The sequence below is a fragment of the Carica papaya genome, chromosome 8 (assembly GCF_054855325.1).
Source record: "Carica papaya isolate Zhongbai chromosome 8, ASM5485532v1, whole genome shotgun sequence".
NCBI classification, from domain to species: Eukaryota; Viridiplantae; Streptophyta; class Magnoliopsida; order Brassicales; family Caricaceae; genus Carica; species Carica papaya.
The window spans coordinates 32,808,744-32,830,278 of NC_142316.1; the positions used below are offsets into that span (position 1 = coordinate 32,808,744).

General features: G+C 36.7%; 2 protein-coding genes across 4 annotated transcripts; both read right to left on the reverse strand.

Annotated features, from left to right (window-relative positions):
• Positions 1-470: 470 nt before the first annotated feature.
• Positions 471-6,782, reverse strand: URH1 (uridine-ribohydrolase 1). The gene is made up of 10 exons (XM_022053128.2): positions 6,679-6,782; positions 6,412-6,519; positions 2,913-3,028; positions 2,731-2,790; positions 2,179-2,361; positions 1,995-2,099; positions 1,356-1,452; positions 1,135-1,242; positions 873-1,008; positions 471-788 (listed from the first exon to the last, which is right to left on the reverse strand). Exons 2-10 carry the CDS (start codon positions 6,512-6,514, stop codon positions 680-682), a joined length of 1,017 nt encoding a protein of 338 aa, XP_021908820.1. The 5' UTR covers positions 6,515-6,519; positions 6,679-6,782; the 3' UTR covers positions 471-679.
• A 2,078-nt stretch (positions 6,783-8,860) lies between these two features.
• TAF12 (TBP-associated factor 12) lies at positions 8,861-21,252 on the reverse strand. 3 transcript variants are annotated; one of them, XM_088210185.1, is made up of 9 exons: positions 20,548-21,251; positions 20,157-20,318; positions 17,202-17,708; positions 11,232-11,306; positions 10,633-10,711; positions 10,478-10,542; positions 10,283-10,318; positions 9,841-10,031; positions 8,861-9,407 (listed from the first exon to the last, which is right to left on the reverse strand). In XM_088210185.1, the coding sequence occupies exons 1-8, from the start codon at positions 21,133-21,135 to the stop codon at positions 9,888-9,890; spliced, it is 1,656 nt and encodes a 551-aa protein (XP_088066311.1). In that variant the 5' UTR covers positions 21,136-21,251; the 3' UTR covers positions 8,861-9,407; positions 9,841-9,887. The 3 variants fall into 3 exon arrangements, with proteins under 3 accessions (XP_088066311.1, XP_088066310.1, XP_088066312.1); XM_088210184.1 differs by having other exon boundaries at positions 8,861-9,389; positions 20,548-21,250; XM_088210186.1 differs by lacking the exon at positions 8,861-9,407 and having other exon boundaries at positions 9,861-10,031; positions 10,478-10,538; positions 20,548-21,252.
• Positions 21,253-21,535: the final 283 nt, after the last annotated feature.

Sequence of the window (21,535 nt, forward strand, 5' to 3'; positions counted from 1 at the left end):
GAACTTTTGCTTTGAGTCTGAAAGGCGGTAATTTGATTTGAAAGTGATAAGAGTTGATCTCAATGACACTTCAACAATAAGACAGATATTCAGTACCATCCGGTAGTAGGTGACATGTCAAATTTGAAGAGTTGGGTTCACAAGATATTGACCTGGAGAACAGGTTACCAGTTTCTTGAGATTGTATCACATTATATATCCAGATGGGTGGCGAAAATGTGTACGGGAGAACCTCCTTAACCGCCTTGTTCTCAATTTTATCTAAATTCCCTTTTGTTTGCCAACAGAGTAGGTTAACAGTTTGAAAAAATTTGCTCTCGACGAGAAATAGTAATTGAAAAATACTGTTTCAAGAAGCAACACTTTTCTTTTTGGGTGAAATTCACATATTTCAACAATGTCTAGTTTACAGAAAACACGCAGAATCATACCGACGTCTTTTGCTTAGATGAAATAAAAGGATGCCACAATTGTGCATGAGAAACTCATTACCATCCCACATATAAAGTTGAAAAATGTACAAACCAATCGTGAGAAATTTATTAGCGACAATGCATGAGAAACTAGAAGCCTTTGACACCTCCGGGAAAAAGCAATCATGAATTCAATGTTAGTTTTAAGCTTTTCCACTTTCATTTCTTTTTATATGTTTCCGGATAGATAGGAAATTCGACAACTTTCATGGTTTCATCAGCAGACTATTAATATAATCAAGGACTCCATTAACATCAACAGTCCAAGCAACTGAAATAGGGGAATAGCCAGTCCAAGGGTTGCTTCCATTCCATCTGCATTAATAATCAGTACGATAATTAGTAAGACGAAGAATGCCAATCATAATGATGAAGATTTAGGATTTGCAGTTGACATACTTCTTTAGTCCTTGGTCCATCAAGGTATGCCCCAAGCAAATGCCCTGTGTCTCAACTCTAACAACCCCATTTTTGTACGTGAAGAGATCAGGCCGAGCTACTGCCACAAAACTGACAGGGTCGTGAAGGAAAATCCCTGAAACCAAACGTCTCATAGTTTACACATTCGCGCTCAACACAAATCCATGAGAAGGAAAGACAATGGAAGTACTTATAAGAAAATCTATATTCAAGGCAATCAGACTTCTAAATCATGGCATACCATATACGCCATCAGACTTCACATGAAAATCTCTGTAGAATTTGGTCATATCACATATGAATTTAGCATACTTCCCCTTGGATTGCTTCAACTCGAGCAGGTTAGCATCTGATGCACAGAAGATGTGACTATTATGAAGAGATCTAACACAAACTAGAGAAACCTGATATAAAAAATAAAAGGAAAACAAAAAGATGACAAGCGAGAATATGGGGCTCCACCTGTTAGCATGCATTGTGTTGTAATGTTTATCCCAACAACAACAATATTTGCCCCAGATGTAAACACAATATCTGCAGCTTCTGGATCTCCATAAATCTGCAAGTCAGTTGAAAGCATTGGAGTGCAGGTTGTCACATTTTGCAAGAAACGTCAGGAATTTGAGGTTTTTTTTTTGGACTCACAGAACTTTTTCAACATAAAAAATGTAAAAGAACATGATACCATGACAGACCTCCTCCAGAGACTACACGTGATTCTTGTGCTTTGTATAAGAACAAATGAAAAATAGGGACTTTCTAACAAACAACAGTAGCAAGATAAGTGCATAAGTAGAAGCTTGGCCAAGATAGCAAAACAATCAATCAGAAAAATCCATCAAAACAGAGAGAGAACTTTTTACAGAGAAACTTATATGTACTAGGTCTGATTGAGTATAGTTCAATTATTTCTTTTTCCAAAGATGCAGATCAAGACATGAAATCTTTTTTTTTTTGGAAGCTTTTATTATAATAGAAACTGAAGCTAAAATTTTATTTACTTCCTACACTCATCAAAAACCTGCAACACAGAGAAAGAACTATGCAGGCCACAGGTATCTATTAACAAAATAATCATAAGAAAAAGAACTAGCCACATACATTTGCCTCAGCAGCTGGATTTACATTTCCAGATGCAAAGAAGGAACCCCCTAGGACAACAATTTTCTTCACCTTGCTTGCGAAGGAACTATCCCTTTTTATTGCCTGTTATCATCATCATATTAGATATTAAATATGAATCTCCAGGTAAGTCCTGATTCACGGAAAGAATAATAAAGCTTACCAGTGCCAAGTTTGTTAGTGGCCCAAGTGCAAGAATGGAAATTTCACCAGGATGAGCAGAGACCATATCAACTAAAAATTCAGATGCACTCTTCTCTGATTTCCTTAATTTTGGAGGAGGGAGAAATATCTCTCCCATTCCATCAGAACCATGAACAAAGTCTGCAACTCGGGGCTTCCCTCCCTTTCGAAGAAACATCAATCTTAGGTAAGAAAGCAAAGGTAAGGTACTGAACGGTAATAAATTCAATCCTTAAAATTACCAGGTCTTATTTCATTCACTGGGTTTCATGTTTACTAAGAGGTTTTCTGATCGGTGAAAACAAGAGCAAGGAGGTCCTAAAAATGATTTAAACTGACTAGATGATAAAAGAAATTTGGGAAAAATTGCAAATTGAAAATTGGGTGTTTATTCCTGAAGTAAATAATTTAGGAGCTGAAAACAAACTAGCAGAAAAAGGAAATCCATGTCTTGCCTAAAATATGCTTTTAGTAGAGAAAATATTTAAGAACCGATGAAGGAAAAGAAGCAGCAATATATGTAAACAGTTACCTTTAGAGGCTCGGGACTTCCCTCTGCTACAGGAATACCTGGACACCCTGCTATCTCACACTATCCTTTTACACATCAAAAATGTGAATTGATCACAGAAGTACTCCTTAAACATAAAAGCACAAACCAATCTAGGATATATGAATGCAAACAAAATAGAAGTAACTAATATGCTTACATACCAAAAGCAAGGCATTGCGAGTGGCGTCCTCTGAAGTAACATTACCAAAAATCGTTGTCAAGCCCACGACCTCCAACTCGGGAGTTTGAAATGCCATCAAGATTGCCATGCTATCATCTGTTATTTACAGAGAGAATTACAGTCCAGACTTGGCAACCACACTATCAAGTTCAAAAATCATTTCAGTCCAACCAAGCAAAAAAAATCAGAATTATATTATTCAAGAATCTAGATAATCAGTTTCTCATAACAGGATATGTAACTGAGTAACCTTAGTGATGATCCATAGGCATAGTAGTAATTTACTATTTAAGAATTATACTATTCAAGTTATTTTGATATTTTCCAGTTTATTTTCCTAGCTCTGTCAGTACTAGTTTTGCTAATATTATTAGAAATAGTATTTCTTAGTCTAATCATATTTAAAAAAGGATTATTTAGCACTCTATAAACAACTTCTTATCTCCTTTAAGATCATCACTTAATTATTCAATAACATATTTTAAGCACTTCCCAGTATATGTTTATGTGATTCAATTAAATTTTAGGTATAATATTTAAGAACCCAAGATGTGATATCTAAGTTTTTCTCAAATTACTAAATAGATAAATTAACCATAGTCTGTCCTAAATCAGTTAGTATTTTAATAAGGGAGGTATGGTTATGGCATGCATCAAATCTGGAAGGTTAAAGGGAGTTCGTAAGAAACTTCACTCCAAAAACATCGATTCTTACGAAATTCTCAAGAAGATCAGCTCAAATGCTTATGTTCTCAACCGAGTAAGGTCCTCAATGTTGAAGATTTGACTTTATATCTTCTTTGTTTTTGAAATAAGATATAAATTATATCACAAGCACCAAGCAGATGCAACTCATATACAAACTATTAACAAATTTATCAAAATACCTATCAGGTCCCTAGATTGTTGCAAGTTGACCCTCAATCAAAAACCTTGTAACCATGTCAAAATTAGATTCTATACTCTCAAAAACCCCATTCCTTTCCTTCCAAATGACTCAAAAGTAGCCAGAGGGATAAGCCCAGCCTTTTATCACTGCGGATGCCCTTCCAAGTCCGAAGCTCCTCCTTAAACAAACAAGCAACAACCCAATTCATGCCCAGCAAGCCATACACCAAACCCCAAACTCCAAATTAAAATGGGTACCACAAAAGAATATGACTATATTATTCTGCATCCCTCTTGCACAAGTAGCACTTATTCACAGGAATATTCCCCCTCCTAATCAACTTATCAAGGTTAGAATGCATTCTCAAGCAACCCCCCAGGAGAAAAAAGTTATCCCTAGAGTGCCCTTAACCCTCCAAATAAGACTAGTCAGAAAGTCCTTCCTCTTGCATCCGCAGTCGCTCAAATACCCATAATATAATCTCACTGTGAAAATATCCAAGGAGTTCAGCTTCCATATAGGTGTGTCTCCTATCAGAAAATCCACCTTGATCAATGAAATAGACTCCAATAACTTCACATGTTCTGAAATTTCCAACTGGTTCAAGTTTTTGTCAACTCAACACACCACGAGTGCCCACCAAAGACTACTTAGCAGCAGCATCCTTATGCAAGCAACAACAAAAATCTTAGGATCCTGTCAAGCTAAGGCCCTCCTCCATTCCACTTACCTTTCTAAAATCTCACTCCCTCATCCCCACCTTCCATTTTATACAATCTTGAGAATCACCTCTCGCCAAACACATTTTCTTCAATGATCCCACCCAATATGCTTCAGGAATTAAGAAAATCAACCCATGTCTTCCATCCCATATCTCAACTCAATGACCCTTCTCTAGAGACTTGCTTACTCCCTCATGAATATCTACTATGAAGAGCTCTATTAAACCTCGTTAAAGATCTCAACCCTAGACCACTCCATTTTATTGGTTGTTTACCATTTTCCAAACCATCATATGATATTTTCTCCTAACAATATCGCCTCAAAGGATTGTAGTGAATACTCTCCAATTCGTTAGTCACCTTGGATTGAATCATATTCAAGGACATCAGATAGACCGAAATACTCGCTAAAGTGCTTTTGATAAAAGTCAACCTCCCTCCCCCATTAAATAGAAGCCCCATTCCCCCCAATCATCTCCACTTCATTCTAACCACTAAAGAATCCCGAGTAGCTATCTCCTCAAATTTGCCCCCCTCCCCCCAAGAGCATAAAAAGGTTGACTTTCTTGCACTCCAATAGATCTACCATTTGGGAAGCCCCTCCAATCATCTCCAACCATCACTAGCTCAGACTTTGCCAAATTAATCATACGGCACAAAACAGCTTCAAAACATAGCAACACACACCTCGCATTCCTCAAAGCATTTTTTTTGAAATATACATTCATCAAGCAATGTCATTCAGCTCACAAAAAAGAAGAGGATTGTCAGCAAAATTAATCCTGATATTTGACTTTATATCAAGGATTTTACACTATTGTTTCTCATGATGATTTTCCTTATTTCTTACCAGTCACCACAAACCTAAAGGACAAGATAGAAGATATTGTTGACTACCAAGTATTAACTGCAATGAGTGTCGCTTATCACAAGTTTCTAGTGAAGGGAAAAGACTTTCCTCAAATTGATTATGTTTAGATCATAGAAGCTGACCTCGAGAGGCATGATACCATATGCACGCTATGTCCTATTATACCAACTCAAGGGAAGCAAGCTTTCGTAACTCGAATAGAATTGATGGGCTCATAGACATGGTAATAATTTAATACTTAAGAATTATATTATAAATTATTTTTATGTTCTTCAGTTTATTTAAGTTTTGTTTTCTATAATAATAAACAGTAATATTTGTACCTTTATTAGCATTAGTATTTCTTAATCTAATTCTACTCGTGAAATAATTACTTGGCATTCTATAAGTACCTTTGTGATTTCCTTTAAGATCAATTATCTAATAAAATATTTTAAGAATTTCTCAATACTGAGTAATGTGATGTAATTAAATCTTAGATGTGATAACTAGTTTAGGTTATCCTCAAATTCCAAAGTAGATAAACGAACATGATTTGTCCTAGATCACTTAACCTAATGACAGAGTTTCCCACGGTGCCATCAGTAACGATCTTTTACTCATCTCTGTTTTCATTTTCACAACTTAAGCCTTAAGGAACCATTCAAGATTAGCATGAATCCACCACCGAAGTTAAATATATCAATCTCCTCTATCCTCAGCCTGTTTGGGAGTTCCTCATTCTAATTTTTTTTTTCCTTAATCCCAAAATTTCTGAACTGAATGAAAGAAATCAATGAACCGAAAAATCACACTCCATTACGAAGATTCAAAAACTTCTGCAGTAACATGCATGTAAAACTCAAAAAACACAGAGCATAATGCTTCATTTTGAAGCCAATAAAGTAACGAAAAAAAAAAAAAAAACCTCGCACAGGAACGGTCTCCGCACCTTGTTTTTTTCCCTCATTTTCTTAACAACCAAACAGAAATAAATGAAAAGGAGGAGACTGCTCACCGATCCCAGGATCAGTATCGATAATGAGCTTCTCACGCTTAGCCAAGGACTCAAATACCGCGCCGTTGTGTCCATCCACAACCTCCCCGTGACAGTTTTCCATCTTACCTACCAGAGATTTCAGGACAGCGAAAGCACAATCAGAAGAAGAACTGCACACAATAGCATCCAACTATACATACACAGATATATATGGATATATACGCGTGCGCATATACCCGCATATTTACATATATAACACTTAAATCATTTCAAACAAGGATTTACTTTTGTCGGGAGCGAAGGGATGGGGGGACGCTGATTCAGAGCTGAGCTGCCCGCCTGCGAACAAAGACTTATCTATGCGAACAAATATATGAGCAAATCCTCTTTTTTTAAAAAAAATATTTAAAACCTCCGGTTTATTTGGACCAATCAAATATTTCCACGTGTCACACGAATAGTGATAAAATCGCAAAGGTGGGTATCTATTTTAATTTTATAAACTAATAATAAGTAACTAAAAATCTACTGTTTTTTTTTGTGTGAAGCTTTTTTATTTTTTTAAAAAATAATAATAAGGTGACGGCTCATTGGAATATGACTCACGTTTTAGTTTCCTTAATTTGCCAACTTTTCCTCTCACGAGTACTTTCGGGAGATTTAATTAGTAGTTTATAATAAACAAAAGAATAGCTTTTGTTGATTACGACGGGCAACTGAAGAATAGAGAAATATGGAAGGTGGTAACAAGTTTAGTTATGATCTGACCGTATACTCTTAATCCTAATCTTTTTGTTTCTTTACGATAGTAATTAAATTTAATTTAATATATTTAAATAAAAAAATTATGTGTTATTTAAGTTTTTTTTATTAAAATAATTAATAAAAAACTACATAATTTATTAAAATTTGTATAAATAGTATAATGATTTTTTGATATATTACTCCTTAAATTATATATCATGTTTCTGATAAATTAAATAAAATATTGACTTAATAACGAAATGAATTATTTATTTTAACGACTTTGATTTTTGTATATAATATCATAAAAATATAATTGTAAGTGCATAAAATTAATTAATTAATTATGTACACTCTTTAAATGATTCCAAAAACTCTTTTGTGCTGAGCAATTAAAATGGGATATATATGTGTGTGTGTGTGTGTGTGTGTGTTTATATCCTGTTGCTTATTGTGGAAATACTTAAATTTTTGGAGGAATATAGAAATTTTCAATTATATAGTTTAATATTTGAAAACTATGCATACATGTATTGTTATATTAAAATAATAAATTAATTCAAATATCTCAAAGTCAAGTAACCCAATAGTTATCTTTTATGGTAATTAATGGCAATGGTGACCGATAAATGATAAAAGTCCAAGTTTGGTTCACCATATATAAAAAACATGACTCATTTACTAATAAATAAATATATATATATATATAATATATGACTCATATCTAAAAGCAAAGTCATGTATGCACGGCAACTAGCCAAAAATAATATATTGTCATGCATAATTATAACCTTTATTTTTTTAATATTTTTCAACACATTTTATATATTTTATAATTTTATATAAATCTTTATTATAAATCAAACACATAGAGAATTAAATTTAAACATCAATTCCATTAAATTAAATGTAAATACCTACTCTTCTCATGCGGCACAATTCATGCGGGCATGGATAACTTGATATTATTTGATATTATGATGTTTTGTATCGTTTCACATAAAATCAAAATTGTTTTAAAAAATATATAATTGTAAACTGAACATATGAAAGTCTAAATTAGACAAATTATAAATTTATTAGTCTAAAAAATTTTGATAATTTCATGCAAATTTCAAAAACAAAAGCAAAGTATTTGATTTTTTGAGTTGACAAAACCGTGCAATTAAAAAATTTGAAGTTTCTATCAAGTTTCCCATTTGATACACCAACATATATATACATATATAAATATAATTATAATTTTTTTAAAGGAAAAAGCACGTAAAAAGATTCCACTCCCACGTATGAATTAAGACTATATATAATAAGCCTACATTATTGATTTGTCAACAAAGAAGTGATCCAACAACTTGTCGCAGTCTATAATATGATATTTTAAAGACGCAAGCGAAGATAACTACTTAGCAGGTTTGAAGAAAAATTATGTTAAAAATAGATTTATTTGTGATGTTAACAGCAAACAGTCGCATGTTACTTCACATGTTGATCAACTTCAGAGTAAGCCATCAAATGCAGCATGCACATGGGCGAAGTCAGAGCAGAAGCCTGAACCAGATCAGGAAAGAACGTCAATGAATCCTATCAGCACGAGTATTTTAATCAACTTTAAAAAATATTTAACTTCGCATTATATGATCACACTGCAATAAGATTAGCTGCAACAAACCCAAATCACATTTGGTAAATCTATAGCTTTGACATAATTTTCTTCGCTGTAAAATTTACTCAAAATATCTCCGATTCTGCATTTTGTACTTCGTTAATGTTGCTAACAGAGAAGTCACACGGTAAAATCACACACACTCTAACCCAGAGGCTGAATACAAACTATATGATACTGTTCAATTACAAGATGGACGGAACCAAGGCCTCATGTCAAAAATGGCCTCATGTCAGTCTGTTTCTTTAACACTAATCGCCATCATTCCATCAAAATAGTAAAGGCTTCAGGACTATTGCCGCAAGATATGTACAGAAAAGAAAATCTATCTTATCAGTAGCTTTCCGCAGGTATACAGCTTCAAAACGGGTGTAAGGATGAGATTTTGCCTCTACATTAAAGGTTGCTCCACGCACACAGCAGAAAAAGTTGCAAGCCACAGGACCGGAAGTATCCTTTTTGAGACGATCTTTAGATTATCTCTAGCCTTACTCCAAGGTGGCATCATAAACATACATACAAGATATCCAATTTGATGATTTTCTATCCAAAGACATGACTCCGAATTTTGACTCTCAAAAACTTTTACCTGCGTAAAATTGAAGAACTGAGATATTTCAAACAACAGAAGAAACTTCAACCCTTTTGTTTAAGCAAGTTTCTTTAAATAAATGCAACAACCTCTAATGTTTTAGCAATGCATGAAAGATCCACATGTATCTTAGTAATACTTTCAAGAAAATATCATGGGACTGCAAACCCTCACAAAGAATCTCAAAGTGCAATATAATCAAGGGTTATCATTTTGGCCATCGCTCACTTTGATCAAAGGATCTACAGATCGCGAGACCGGTTCTCGCCTCAACCTGGTTCAGGAGACCTTTCAAGGAGGTAGGTCAAGAGCCAATCACTCTTTAACAAAAAATACAAGGCACATCAATAATCAAATCACTAGGGTCTATTACTAAAAATCATTTCTTAGTTAGATACTTTGCACGAATAAATATATGTAATCCACAAAAGTCAATAATGTAGCATACCTCAGCAAGAAGCTTCTTCATTCTGGTACTGTGAGAAAGGGTAGGTCTTATGTAACTTCACGTGCTTTAAAGTTTGGGGAGCCAATAATATTTACAGGTGCCTTTGCCAGGTTACCCTTTACATTTGTAACACCTTGTCCAACAAAGTTCTTAGTATTGGTAACCTCTGCTGCAATAATCGACTTCTTTATCTGACAAAAAAAAGAAAAAGATAGACCAGATACGCATGAACATGAGAATTTCATGAGTAGAAAAGTTTTAACTTTCAAACTTTCTAAAATGAAAAGACAATGAAGTTGATTGGATTTTTCATCTGATCCAATAACACCAGTTCCACTAAATTAAGGAACAAATATTTGCGGGAATGAACAGACATGTCTGCAAAGATATTCAGGTTCTATCTTTTCTGGCAAGTGGAGGATACTAAAAAATCGAAACTTACCACTGCAAGTCTCTCCTTGTGAATGTCAGTTACATGCTGCAAAAATATCAGATGAAATAGCCATCAAAGTTAGGAAACTAAAAACGAGAACATGTTCTATGACTATGAAATCTAAACAATGTGGTTACGAAGAGAACTGCACAACTACATTACACAATTTAAGACAAGAATTTCAGTCAATTTAAAAATTCTTACTGGTTTTCTGTATGTCTTAATTTCATCACCACCAAAGCCAGGAAGCGACATATTCCAGTTTCTTTCTGGACGAAGGCAAGTGATTAATATAATTTAGGCACCCTAAGCACAAAAAGAAAGAACAAAACCATGACGGATTTTCCAGAAAAACTCACCAAGATGTAAAAGTATGTCCTTTGCCTCTAGTGTATCTGATTTCCGATGCTTGGCTAATGAGCAACCAAATGTAGTAATCTGATTAGAAAATAAGTAAACCAGGCCTGACATCAGCAACAATCACAAAATCATACAAGAGAAACTAGAACAATTATGAAAATAGTAAGAAGTTCTACTGGAGAATCATTTCTGGGGTGCGAATGTCTCTAAAGACTCCTGTTCCATGGAACAAACAAGAAAAATTAAAGACAACATAATCGCAGAATTTTATCCAATTGTCCTTGTTTTTTCCAAGTCTTGTACCAAGTACCTATGGCTAAACAGAAATTCTTCATTTCTTGGGGAACATTCTACAAGACATTATTTACAATCTTCAGCAAGAGAAAAGCTGTAGAGCACAAAGTTGAGAATAATATGTAAAAAAATCTAAATATTTTCCGGATAGACAAGCTATGATGTGAATGCTCATTGAAAATTGTCCAAATAACTTAGCAGGAACTTTATCCAGTCAAGTGTCCTCCATAAAGATGACTCTGAAACTTTTATGTATATGCATAGTATTTTATGTTGCTCATGATAAGTATATTGAAATACTCACAGAATCCACAAAATCTTCCGCAATATCCACAAGAATGTCTTCAACTTCTGCATCCAACTTCTCTGATGGATCAATCTGTAGAAAGATAAACGAGTCAAATGTGAAGAAACCGAAGGGTAGAGGGGAAAGTCCTGAAACCTCACACTGGGAAAAAGCAGTTAAGGTGGACGAAATGGTCAGACTGAACTTATAATATAGCTTGTTAAATTTCAAATATTGCATCTGACATACATTTTCTTGCAGATTTTCTCCCATTTATATAATTTATTGTCCTTCTAAAGCAATAAACTTGATAAAAAAATAGTAATACAACCTAACCACTCTGTGCTCCAGCATTATAGAGAGCAGAGCTCCTAGATCTGGCAGTAATTTTCCATAAGGACGAGATCAGCACAGACTATGCAAAATGATCCAGAACCTTTTTGTAAAAACATCAGGATGCCCATTAGATGAAGGCAAATTGGGTCATATTCATGCTATTTTCCCGAAGAATAGCACTGATAAGAACTAAGCATCAGTTGGTACAATAGAAATGTGTCAAGAGCTTTAGTCATATGCTCTTGGCTAATCCCTTCCAAGAGAATTAAGAGAAGAATTTAGAGTCAAGAGGGCTTTGGGAAGAGAGAGAGAGAGAGAGAGAGAGAGAGAGAGAGAGAGAGAGAGAGAGGAGGGGAGAGGAGAAATGAGAGTATGGGTGTGAGGAATTTGAATTCAGAATCTTGTTATTCTTCTTCCCTCCGATTTTACACTATATATGCTTGTAGACTACGCTCCACTTGGTTATAACAGAAAAAAGAAAATTCCGAAAAAACCACCAATTACTGTATTAAAATATCCTGCTATTCCCATGTGTCTATGTTACCATTTTGCCCTTTCATCTTTGATACACCTTCAGCAGTTTCCTTACAACACCTTCCCCTCGAACAACAACCTTATTCCTAAGGTTGAGATTGGGAAATTGTTTATGCATATCTTCTAGATTTTCCCAGGTACAGTCTTCTTGTATAGTACCAGCCTAGTATATCAACACTTGATCCACTTCCTTACCATCACGAAGGATTTTCCTTTCATGAAGTTTTCTTTTTGGTCGCACACTGACAAGTCCTTCTCAACTTACTTCAGGTAGCTCATCCACTCGGACTTCTTTCCCAGCTACATACTTCTTCAGTTGTGAAACATGGAAGACTAGGTATCCTACGTGAAGTGGGTAGCAGCTTAAGTTTGTAGGCTACCTGGCCAAGCCTCTGTAAAACTTCAAAAAGGCCATAAAAGCATGGAAACAACCTGGAATGGCTTTCCCCACTCACTGATCCCCGCTTATAAGGCTGCAACTTGTGCAATACTAGATCCTGCTTCTGAAAACTTATTTCAGTCTGATGAGTGTCCGCATACTGCTTTGTGCAGGATTGAGCCTGTAGTAAGTGCTAGCGGATCATCGGGTTGACTTGTAAGTACACAGTGTACACAGTGTATAAAACACCCATAAAGCTTGGAAAGGGGTCATCTTCAAGCTAGAGTGGTAGGTTGTATCGTACTACCACTCAACAGAGGATAGGCCATCTTGCCCACGTTCTGGGTTGGTGATGCACCATACATTTGCAGTACATCTCCAAGCACTGGTTGAGTCGTGCTGTTTGACCATCTGCTTGGGAATGGGAGACCGAACTGAAATGCAATTGTATTCCCAATGCTTTCATTAATTCCTTCCAAAGGAGATTACTGAATAACTTGTTCCTATCTGAAACCAATACTGGCGGCACTTCGTGTAGTTTGCAGACAGTGTCCATATAAAGTCGGGCTACTTCTTGTGCTGCCAAAAGGGTGGCACAAGGGAATAAATGCCCATGTTTAGTGAAACAATCAATGACCACCAAGATAGTGCTTTTGGCTCGGATTTTAGGAGCTGCTCAATGAGGTTCAAAAAGAAGTGAGGCTTGTGAGGCCGTTAGTAAGTTGTAGTAACCTGGGTAAAGGCACTCTTTCTATCTTCCATCTTTGACACACCTCGCATCGTTGTATCCACTTAACTACTTGCTGCTTAAGGTCTGTCCAACAAGAGTGTTGGTTGAGGCCCTCATAAGTGGCCTTAATGCCCAAGTGACCTTCCACAGCTGAGTTATGGAATTGGTATAAGATTTTGTCTCCAATTCCTTGTTGTTGCCAATGACCAGTTTACCCTTGTAGCGGAAAATATCCTTGTTCAATTTGAAACGTGGCCAATTGTCTAAAGACACAAGCAGCTCTTCCAGTAATGAGTTAATAGAGGGTCGTCCTAGTAATTGTTTAGAACTTTGGGTAACTAAGCTATGGTTGCTTTACAGTGGACAAGGTCTCCACTTCCTCTGGCCCCAGTCTCTACCTAGCCAGTGCATCAACCACCACATTGGAGGTTCCTAGTCTATATTGAATTGTGTATTTAGGCTGAGCATTTTGATTACTCCCTTCTAAATCATGGAAGGAACTAGCTGATCCAGAAGATATCTGAGGCTTTTCTAGTTGGTATTGATTATGAAATGAGTTCCTTCCAAGTAGCGGTGTCACTTGGCCACAAATAGAGAACTATCATTAATTCCTTCTCATAGATTGATTTTGCTTGATTATAGTGATTCAATGCTCCACAAATGAAGGCTATGGCTCCACCTCCCTACATAATCTTTGCTCTGATGCCCTTGTCCCTCGCGTCTACGTCCATTATAAAGGGTTCATCAAACTGAGGTAGCTTAAGTGTTGGGCTAGTTGTCATAGCCTTTTTAAGCCGTTGGAAGGCATCAGTCGGTTCTGGGCTCCATTGGGAAGCCCCTTTCTTCAGTGGATCAGTGAGAGGCTTAGTAATGATCTCATAATTCTTAATAAATTTTCTACGGTGGCCTGTTAGTCCCAAGAACCCACAGAGTGCCTTCAATGTATGTGGTCAGGGCTAGCTAAGCATAGTTTCACTTTTATTGAGGTCTATTTTCATTCCATGTTGTGAAATAACATGGCCGAGGTACTCTAGCTCTAACTGTATGAAGTTACATTTCGACCACTTGGCATACAGTTGATTCACGTGGAGGGTTGCCAACACTACCTCTAGCTATTTGAAGTGTTCCTATTCATTCACATTGTACAACAAGATATCATCGAAAAAACACCACCATAGTTCCGTAGGGAGTTCTGGAAGGTTCATGAGGGCTTGAAAAGTTGCAGGCATGCCGGTGAGCTTGAAAAAAATCACCTCAAACTCATAGTGACTCTGGTGGGTTCTAAAAGTAGTCTTATAAATGTCTTCATCCTTCATCCTTATTTGGTGATATTCAGCTTTAAGATCAATCTTAGAGAAGACAAAAGCCCCGCATAACTCATCCAATAATCATCATTAATAGGAATAGGGTATTTTGCTTTTGCTGTTAGGGAATTCAGCTCCCTGCAATCCATACAAAAATGCCATGTCTCATCTTTCTTCTTAACCAACAACACCAGTGAGGAGAAATGGTTGTGATTGGGTTGAATGATTGAGTCCTCTAGCATCTTGTTAATATGCCTCTCTCATTTTCTTTTGGAAGTAATTGTGCTCATTAACTGTGGCTCCTTCCTTGACCAACGTTATTGCATGATCGAAGGCTCTAGGAGGAGATAGGCCTCGGTTCAGCAAAAATATCTTCATATCTTTCCAATAGGACCTCTAGTCGTCCATTCTGTGTCTTTGCCAACTCTGCACCCTAGTATGAGTTTCCACAATCAAGAAAATAGCTCTATCTTCGATTGATTGTTGTTGCTCTAACAGCTTCTGAGCTTGTGAGCATTGTTAGCTTACCCTATTTTCAAGTTCCATCAAGGACAATTTAGTAAGTCCCCATAATGGAATTTAACTACACAGTTGGCAAACTCAAAAATTATGGACCCAAATTGCTTCATTCAATTGATCTCCAATATTATATTATATCCTCCTAGTTCAATGACCTGAAAATTGTAACAGAAACTATAACCTTGCATGATCCATGAAACTTCAGGACATTTTATATTGCTAAAGACTTTTTGGCCGTTGGCCACCATAACAGTGAAAGCCCTTTTTCCTACCACCTTATGCTTAACCCATTTCATGGCATTCCCATCGAGGAATGAATGTGAACGGCCACTATCCAGAAGGATGAACATACTATCTTCCAGGAGGCCTCTAATTTTCAATGTGTTGCCAACTGAAACACCTTCAATAGCTTGTAAAGATAACATACCCATAGTTTCCTCCTCCGGATTTTGCTCCACCTATGGCGAGTCATACTTCCCCCGTGTCATCCACCAGTTCTTCCACAACCATCACAATTTTTGGTTTGCAGCAATGATCAAGGAATTATCTGTGACTGCACGTATAACAAGAGGCAACTGGATGCGTCCTTCTTTATCCTTCCATGAATCCTTTGGAGCAGAAGACAAACAACGGTCCCCTTCACTAGTTATCTGAATTCTAGAATTTTCTTCCAACACATAATTCTGGGAGGTCCATCCTACAAAATAAGCACTCTGGGACATCTTAATTTTATAGATTGTTCTTATAGAAGGACATGAGTGCGCTGATGAAGCTCGAGATAGAAAACCTCTCAAAGAGTGACGGATTGTCGGTTATCACTTGGGCTTGATAATATTTGAATTGCTCTTGAATGTCCAGGACTGGTCCTCGCTGCTCCAATTTGTTGAACCCTTCGATGAAGTCTTTCAGATCAGCCTCCCAAACTGGTGGCATAATTCCTCAACGAGAACTTCCCATTTGAGGTTTTCGTTTCAGGCCAACCATCTTTGGTATCATATATCCGCCACTTCTCCTAAAAAGAGTGAGGCAACCTCCACCTTCTGGCCATCAGGAGTATCGTGTACTAAGAAGTACTTATCACAATTTCCAACCCAAGCTCTAGGGTTAATACCTTCCGAACAGAGGAATCTCACCTTCAGTAATGCCACTTGAGAGCTTCTTGTAGTTCAAGTGTGCAAGGAGTAGTTATTTTCTCCAACTACGTGAGAAATTGGAGTAGGAAAAATACCTGCATAGCCACAACAATTGGTGATCTGTAATTCACCCGGTTGTTCAACTCGATAGGTGGGGGATTCGACATCCCCCACCACATCATCTCTATTATTCGATCAAATTGTTGTTTGGTTTGCTATTGTAGTTCACAAACCTCTATCATGTTGTTGATCGACTTCCTTCATTGAGTCTTCCATTTGTTGCATATTATGATGTTCCTTAGCAACCAATTCCTCTGGCTCTTATCATTGACACCATAGAAAGCATAAGGTTCACCAAACTCCAACTACTTTGATACTAATTTGTCAAGAGCTTTAGTCATATGCTACTGGGCTAATTCTTCCAAGAGAAGATTTTCATAGTCAAAAGGGCTTTTTTTGGTTGGGGGGGGAGAGAGAGAACGAGAGGAGAGGAGAAACGAGTCTAAGTGTGAGAAATTTGAATTTAAAATTTAAAACCTTGTTAATCTTCTTCCCTCCAATTTTACACTATACGTGCTTCTGGGGTACGCTCCACTTGGTTACAACAGAAGAATAACAAAAAAGAGAAAATTCCGAAAATCCCACAAGTACTATATTATAATTTCCTGCTATTGTGTCTATCTTACCATTTTTCCATTTCTTCTTTGATAAACCTTCAGAAATTTCTAACAAAATGAAACTACGAAAAAGTTTTGTGCAACTTTTGCTACCATAACTAGACAAGGTACAAATTATTCAAGCATGCAACCAGTCATGATGTCTCCTTAATAACTACACTTCCACTATCACTTAATACCCTTTCATTCCACTATCACTTAATACCCTTTCATGATGAGACACATCATTTTATGGTTTTAAAGTATAAATATCTCATATTTCATTCTTAAGGAATACTATAACCTGATCATAAGAACAAGAACTCTATTTCTTTGTTGTTCGGAAATAAGCCCTGAAGCATTAAAGTAAATATTGAGAGGACCCAAGTTTCAGCACCTGGCTAACTAGCTCATGAATGCTTCTTTTGCTGAGAATGCGACCACCAGAATCATTACTCTCTGCAATAGCTGATTTACTTAGCGCTGCTGGCTGGAGTGGGTTAGGCTGAGAAATGGCAAGAGATGAAGGCTTTTGACTGGCAGAACCTTGTACTCTCATAACCTGTTGTTGAAGTGGCGAAGTTTGTGGGGTTCTTGACGGTAATTGTTGCCCAAAATGTTCTTGAGGCTGATGCGAAGGAAGATTTTGTTGCGGCTGTGCAGATGACATGTGCTGTTGTTGTGCCTGTGAAGCTGGGGGCAAGGAATGATGTTGCTGAGGAGTATGTGACCTTGGCTGGATTGATGGTGAGTTCATCTGCAGCCTAAGTGATGGTGGTGGCAGAGGAGGTTTTCCTTGTGCTCCAGATGACAACCATGGTTGATTAAGGGACTGCATATTTGGTGCTGAGGAGGCAGGGGAACCTACAGATGAGACTCTCAAAAGGCTGTGGCCTTGGAAATTCTGTGCAGCAGAGAACAATTAGTAAACTAAACAACAAACATCAATTCAAACTGTCACTCATCAAGTACTAGGTGATAAGAATTTTCGTAACCAATTTCCTATAATGCACAATGGCGAGGAGACAGCTAAGAGAAAATTCATCAAGTACTAGACCAATTCAAATGATCACTCAGCCTGCAAAATGACCACATTTTCAAAATGATTTGGCTTCATATTCGTGTTATTCCTAAATCCTAAATCAAGAGCAAAATAACTTGACTAAGCATTTGTTTGTATGACCGGTGCCTATGCTCTAAGCTGGTAAAAGTACTTCATTATTGACTTCAAGTAGAAGCAACTTTAAGGTAAAAAACAGTATAGTATTTCAGCAAAACTTGCTGTAGAAAGTGCTTTCAATATGAAACACGGTATTATAGTTAATTAATTTAGTTGTAAAATTAATAATAAATATCGAAATGATAAAAAGTATATAATAGTAAAAAAAATATTTATTATAATTACCTACATATTATTTTTTCTACAAATTATTCTAATAATTTAAATTATTTAAAAATATTTATTTTAGTTTATTCAATTTATTTATTTCATTCAACATAAATGTTAATTTTAAATTATTATTTCACATTGAAATAATCACTATTTAAATCATTTATAATAGATATAAAGCCGAATTAATGAATTAATATCATATTTTTATTTAAAAATTATTAATTAACAAAATATGAAGTTAATAAATATACTCATTCAAATATTATTCACTTCAAAACAGGGAGGAGGAGAATAGAATGTGGAAAAGTGTTATTGAGGCCCAGTGAGGAATGTGTGATGACGGAGGAGCCAGGAGATATGGGGTGAGACCGCATGGTTTGGGACTTTGGAGGAGAATTCTGATGGACCGGCATAAAATCCAAGAGTGCATTAGTTGGAGGTTAGGCAAGGGTAACAAAATCTGGTTTTGGTTGGATGGGTGGGCTGATGGTGGCAGCCTCAAGAGACAGTTCCCGAGGATATATGCCATTGCACAATTAAAGAATATGTTTATGGAGGATGCATACGGAGAAAATAATAGTAACAGAGAATGGATTGTGAATGTGAACAGGAACCTGAATAACTGGAAAGTAGAAGAATATAAAGCTATACGATAGCTTATATCCCCGGTGCATGTTAATGAAAAAATGGACTAGAAAGTATGGAAACTGAAACAAAATGGGGAATTCACGGTCAAGTCTTATTATAATCATTTGGTGGGTAGAGGGCAAGATGGGGTTTCTAATCCCCCCGACTTACCAGATATGGAAAGTAAAGGCCCCTCCAAGGGTCGCTTTTTTTTTCCTGCAAGGCGAGTTGTAAATGCATTTTGACAATTGAAGAGGTAATGACAAGAGACCAAATAATGGTGAATGGGTGCTACTGGTGCAAGAAAGCTGCTGAATCATGCAATCATATTCTCCTATAGTGTCCAATGGCCTACGAACTAGGGACAATGATCTACGGCCTGTTAAAGATTAATTGGGTTATGGTGGGTTTGGTGAGGGATGAGATTTGGGTCTGGGAAGGGTTATATAATAAAAAACAATTTGTAAAGCTTATTCCACTTACTATTTTTTGAGTTTTATGTAAAGAAATGAATAGTATCGTTTTTGAGGGTATCGAAGGTGAGATGTTTAAGATCATGGATAGATGGTTTTATTTTTTTGGATCCTTGATTTTGGGGCATGACATTTATAGTAAGGAAGATTTTGGAGAAGTCATTGATATTTTAACACAATTATAAATTTTTGTAAATGAGTGGTATCCCCTTAGCACCTTGTGAATATCATACCTTACACTTCTTATTTCAAAAAAATTATTCACCTCAAACAGCACCAGCCATTTCCCAGAAAAAATATCTCTTTCTAGCCTCTGATTTACCTAAAGGCACTTTTATATTTTAGTTTCTGGCCAAGCTTTTCTTTTTAACAACATAAAACAGAAACCCAGCCAAACAGGTAGTAACTCAAACAATCATATTTCATGTGAAACGAAACAAGAAATGAAACATCTAATTGTAACATGACTTTCTTTTCATTATTTGGAGCTTAAGAGTTCTAATTCTACATAATTTCCATGAAGCCTCAAATCCATGTTTCTTCTATTAGAAGATTCAGCATAGGTAATAAAACAAAACAAAAAAATGCTTTCTTTTAAACAACTAATTTTGGGAGACCTTTCAGACTTCAAAATGGGTTCAACCAGAACATGGACCAAATGAGTTCAACCAGGACATGAACCTAAGACTTACACAAATCTCATGGCTACACTACGTTGTAACAGTTGGCCTACGAGCTAAAGTTCCTAAAGATGGTGAAACTGCAATGCGTAAGATCTTACATTTACAAATCCAAATTTCTAAACCAATAGAGAAAGAAAAGGTGAGAAAAACAACGAATCCAACAACCAGGTACTGACTTGGGTACCAGAAGGCTGACTAGTTGGTGAAGAGGGCGGTCTAAGAGTTGATTGAACAGGTCTCTGTTGATGGTGAGCTGAAATTCCACCTGGTCGCATTTGAGAACTGGAACCCAGCGTTCCCATCATTCCCATTCCCTGTATTCCTTGCATCGGCCTTGGCTGAAACAGTTTAAAGAAAAATTCCAATCAACAAGAAAACATAAAATGCCTTCACACGAACCCCACTCCATGTTCGCATGATCAGCGTAGTGACAGCAAAAAGCTTACACATGCCAACTCCCCCTTCCATTCGCACGGAAAAATATACCAGAATAAAAACCTAAAAACTAACGATCGCTTTTTTCATTCTCTCTGTTTCCCCCTTAAACGAAGAAACAGAAAACCTCACCTGAGAAACGTTGGCATTAGACGCGGATTCGGGCACATTGACTCCACTTCGGCCCAGCCCGCCGAACTGCTGCCCAAAAGAACCTGAAAACGCAGATGGCTGCGAATTAGGAGGAGAAGGGCTCGGGTGCTGTGCTGCCGGCACACCAATGGCCATACCGCCCCTCTGCGGAGCAGAAAGAGAAGGCGATTGCGGCGATGAAACCGAAGGAGATGAAGAAGAAGAAGAGGCAGAAGCCAGAGGGGACGAGAAATGAGAAAAGGTGGAGTGCTGTTGCCATGGTCTAGAAAGTAAGGAGGGCGATGGCCTGGGTTGCGCTTGAGATTGTTGTGGTTGTGGTGTCGAGATTGAAGGGGAGGGCGAAGCTTTCGTCTGAAGCGGGTTAGGGTTAGGGTTAGGGTTAGGGTTAGGGTTATTGTTTTGGATAGGAGAGGTTGATGAGGAAGTTGCAGAGGAGGGAGATGGAATAGTAACTGCAGTTGCGGCGGGAGCGGAGGTATTGGCGATTGGTGCCTGTTGCTGTTGCGATGGTGGTGGAGGCGGTGCTTCACCGGCGGCAGAGGGGGTTGGGGTTTGTTGCTGCTCCATGGCGGGGGATGTGATTGAGGAGGGAAAGTTGCTTGGGTGGTGAATGTTCAATCGGAGCCAGTTTACTCGACTCTACCTTCGTTGTGTTCAGGTGAAACCAGAGGAATAAATAAATAAATAAACAAAAAACAGAGAAGAAAATAAAAAAGAATTTTTTTCAAATGAAATCAAAGGAAAAGTAATTATAAAATAAGGAAAATAAAACGATTATTCTAATTTTTTATCTAATTTAAATTTATAATATAAATAAAATAATTAATTATAAAAACAATCATTAATGCTTTTATATACAATCTTAAGGGGGTCCTGTTATCAGACAAGTATTATTTCTATCAAATTTATAAGTAAAATAAAAATATAGTAATTAAAATTTTTTATTTGAAAATAATTTATAAATCTC

Coding starts and splice junctions, on each gene's coding strand:
- URH1 (XM_022053128.2), bottom strand. CDS start 6,514: ATGGAAAACTGTCACGGGGAGGTTGTGGATGGACACAACGGCGCGGTA. Junction 2,100..2,178: donor CACTAACAAACTTGGCACTG/GTAAGCTTTATT, acceptor TGATGATAACAG/GCAATAAAAAGGGATAGTTC. Junction 789..872: donor ATGGACCAAGGACTAAAGAA/GTATGTCAACTG, acceptor TTATTAATGCAG/ATGGAATGGAAGCAACCCTT.
- TAF12 (XM_088210185.1), bottom strand. CDS start 21,135: ATGGAGCAGCAACAAACCCCAACCCCCTCTGCCGCCGGTGAAGCACCG. Junction 20,319..20,547: donor CTAATGCCAACGTTTCTCAG/GTGAGGTTTTCT, acceptor AAACTGTTTCAG/CCAAGGCCGATGCAAGGAAT. Junction 17,709..20,156: donor GTCAGCCTTCTGGTACCCAA/GTCAGTACCTGG, acceptor TCTGCTGCACAG/AATTTCCAAGGCCACAGCCT.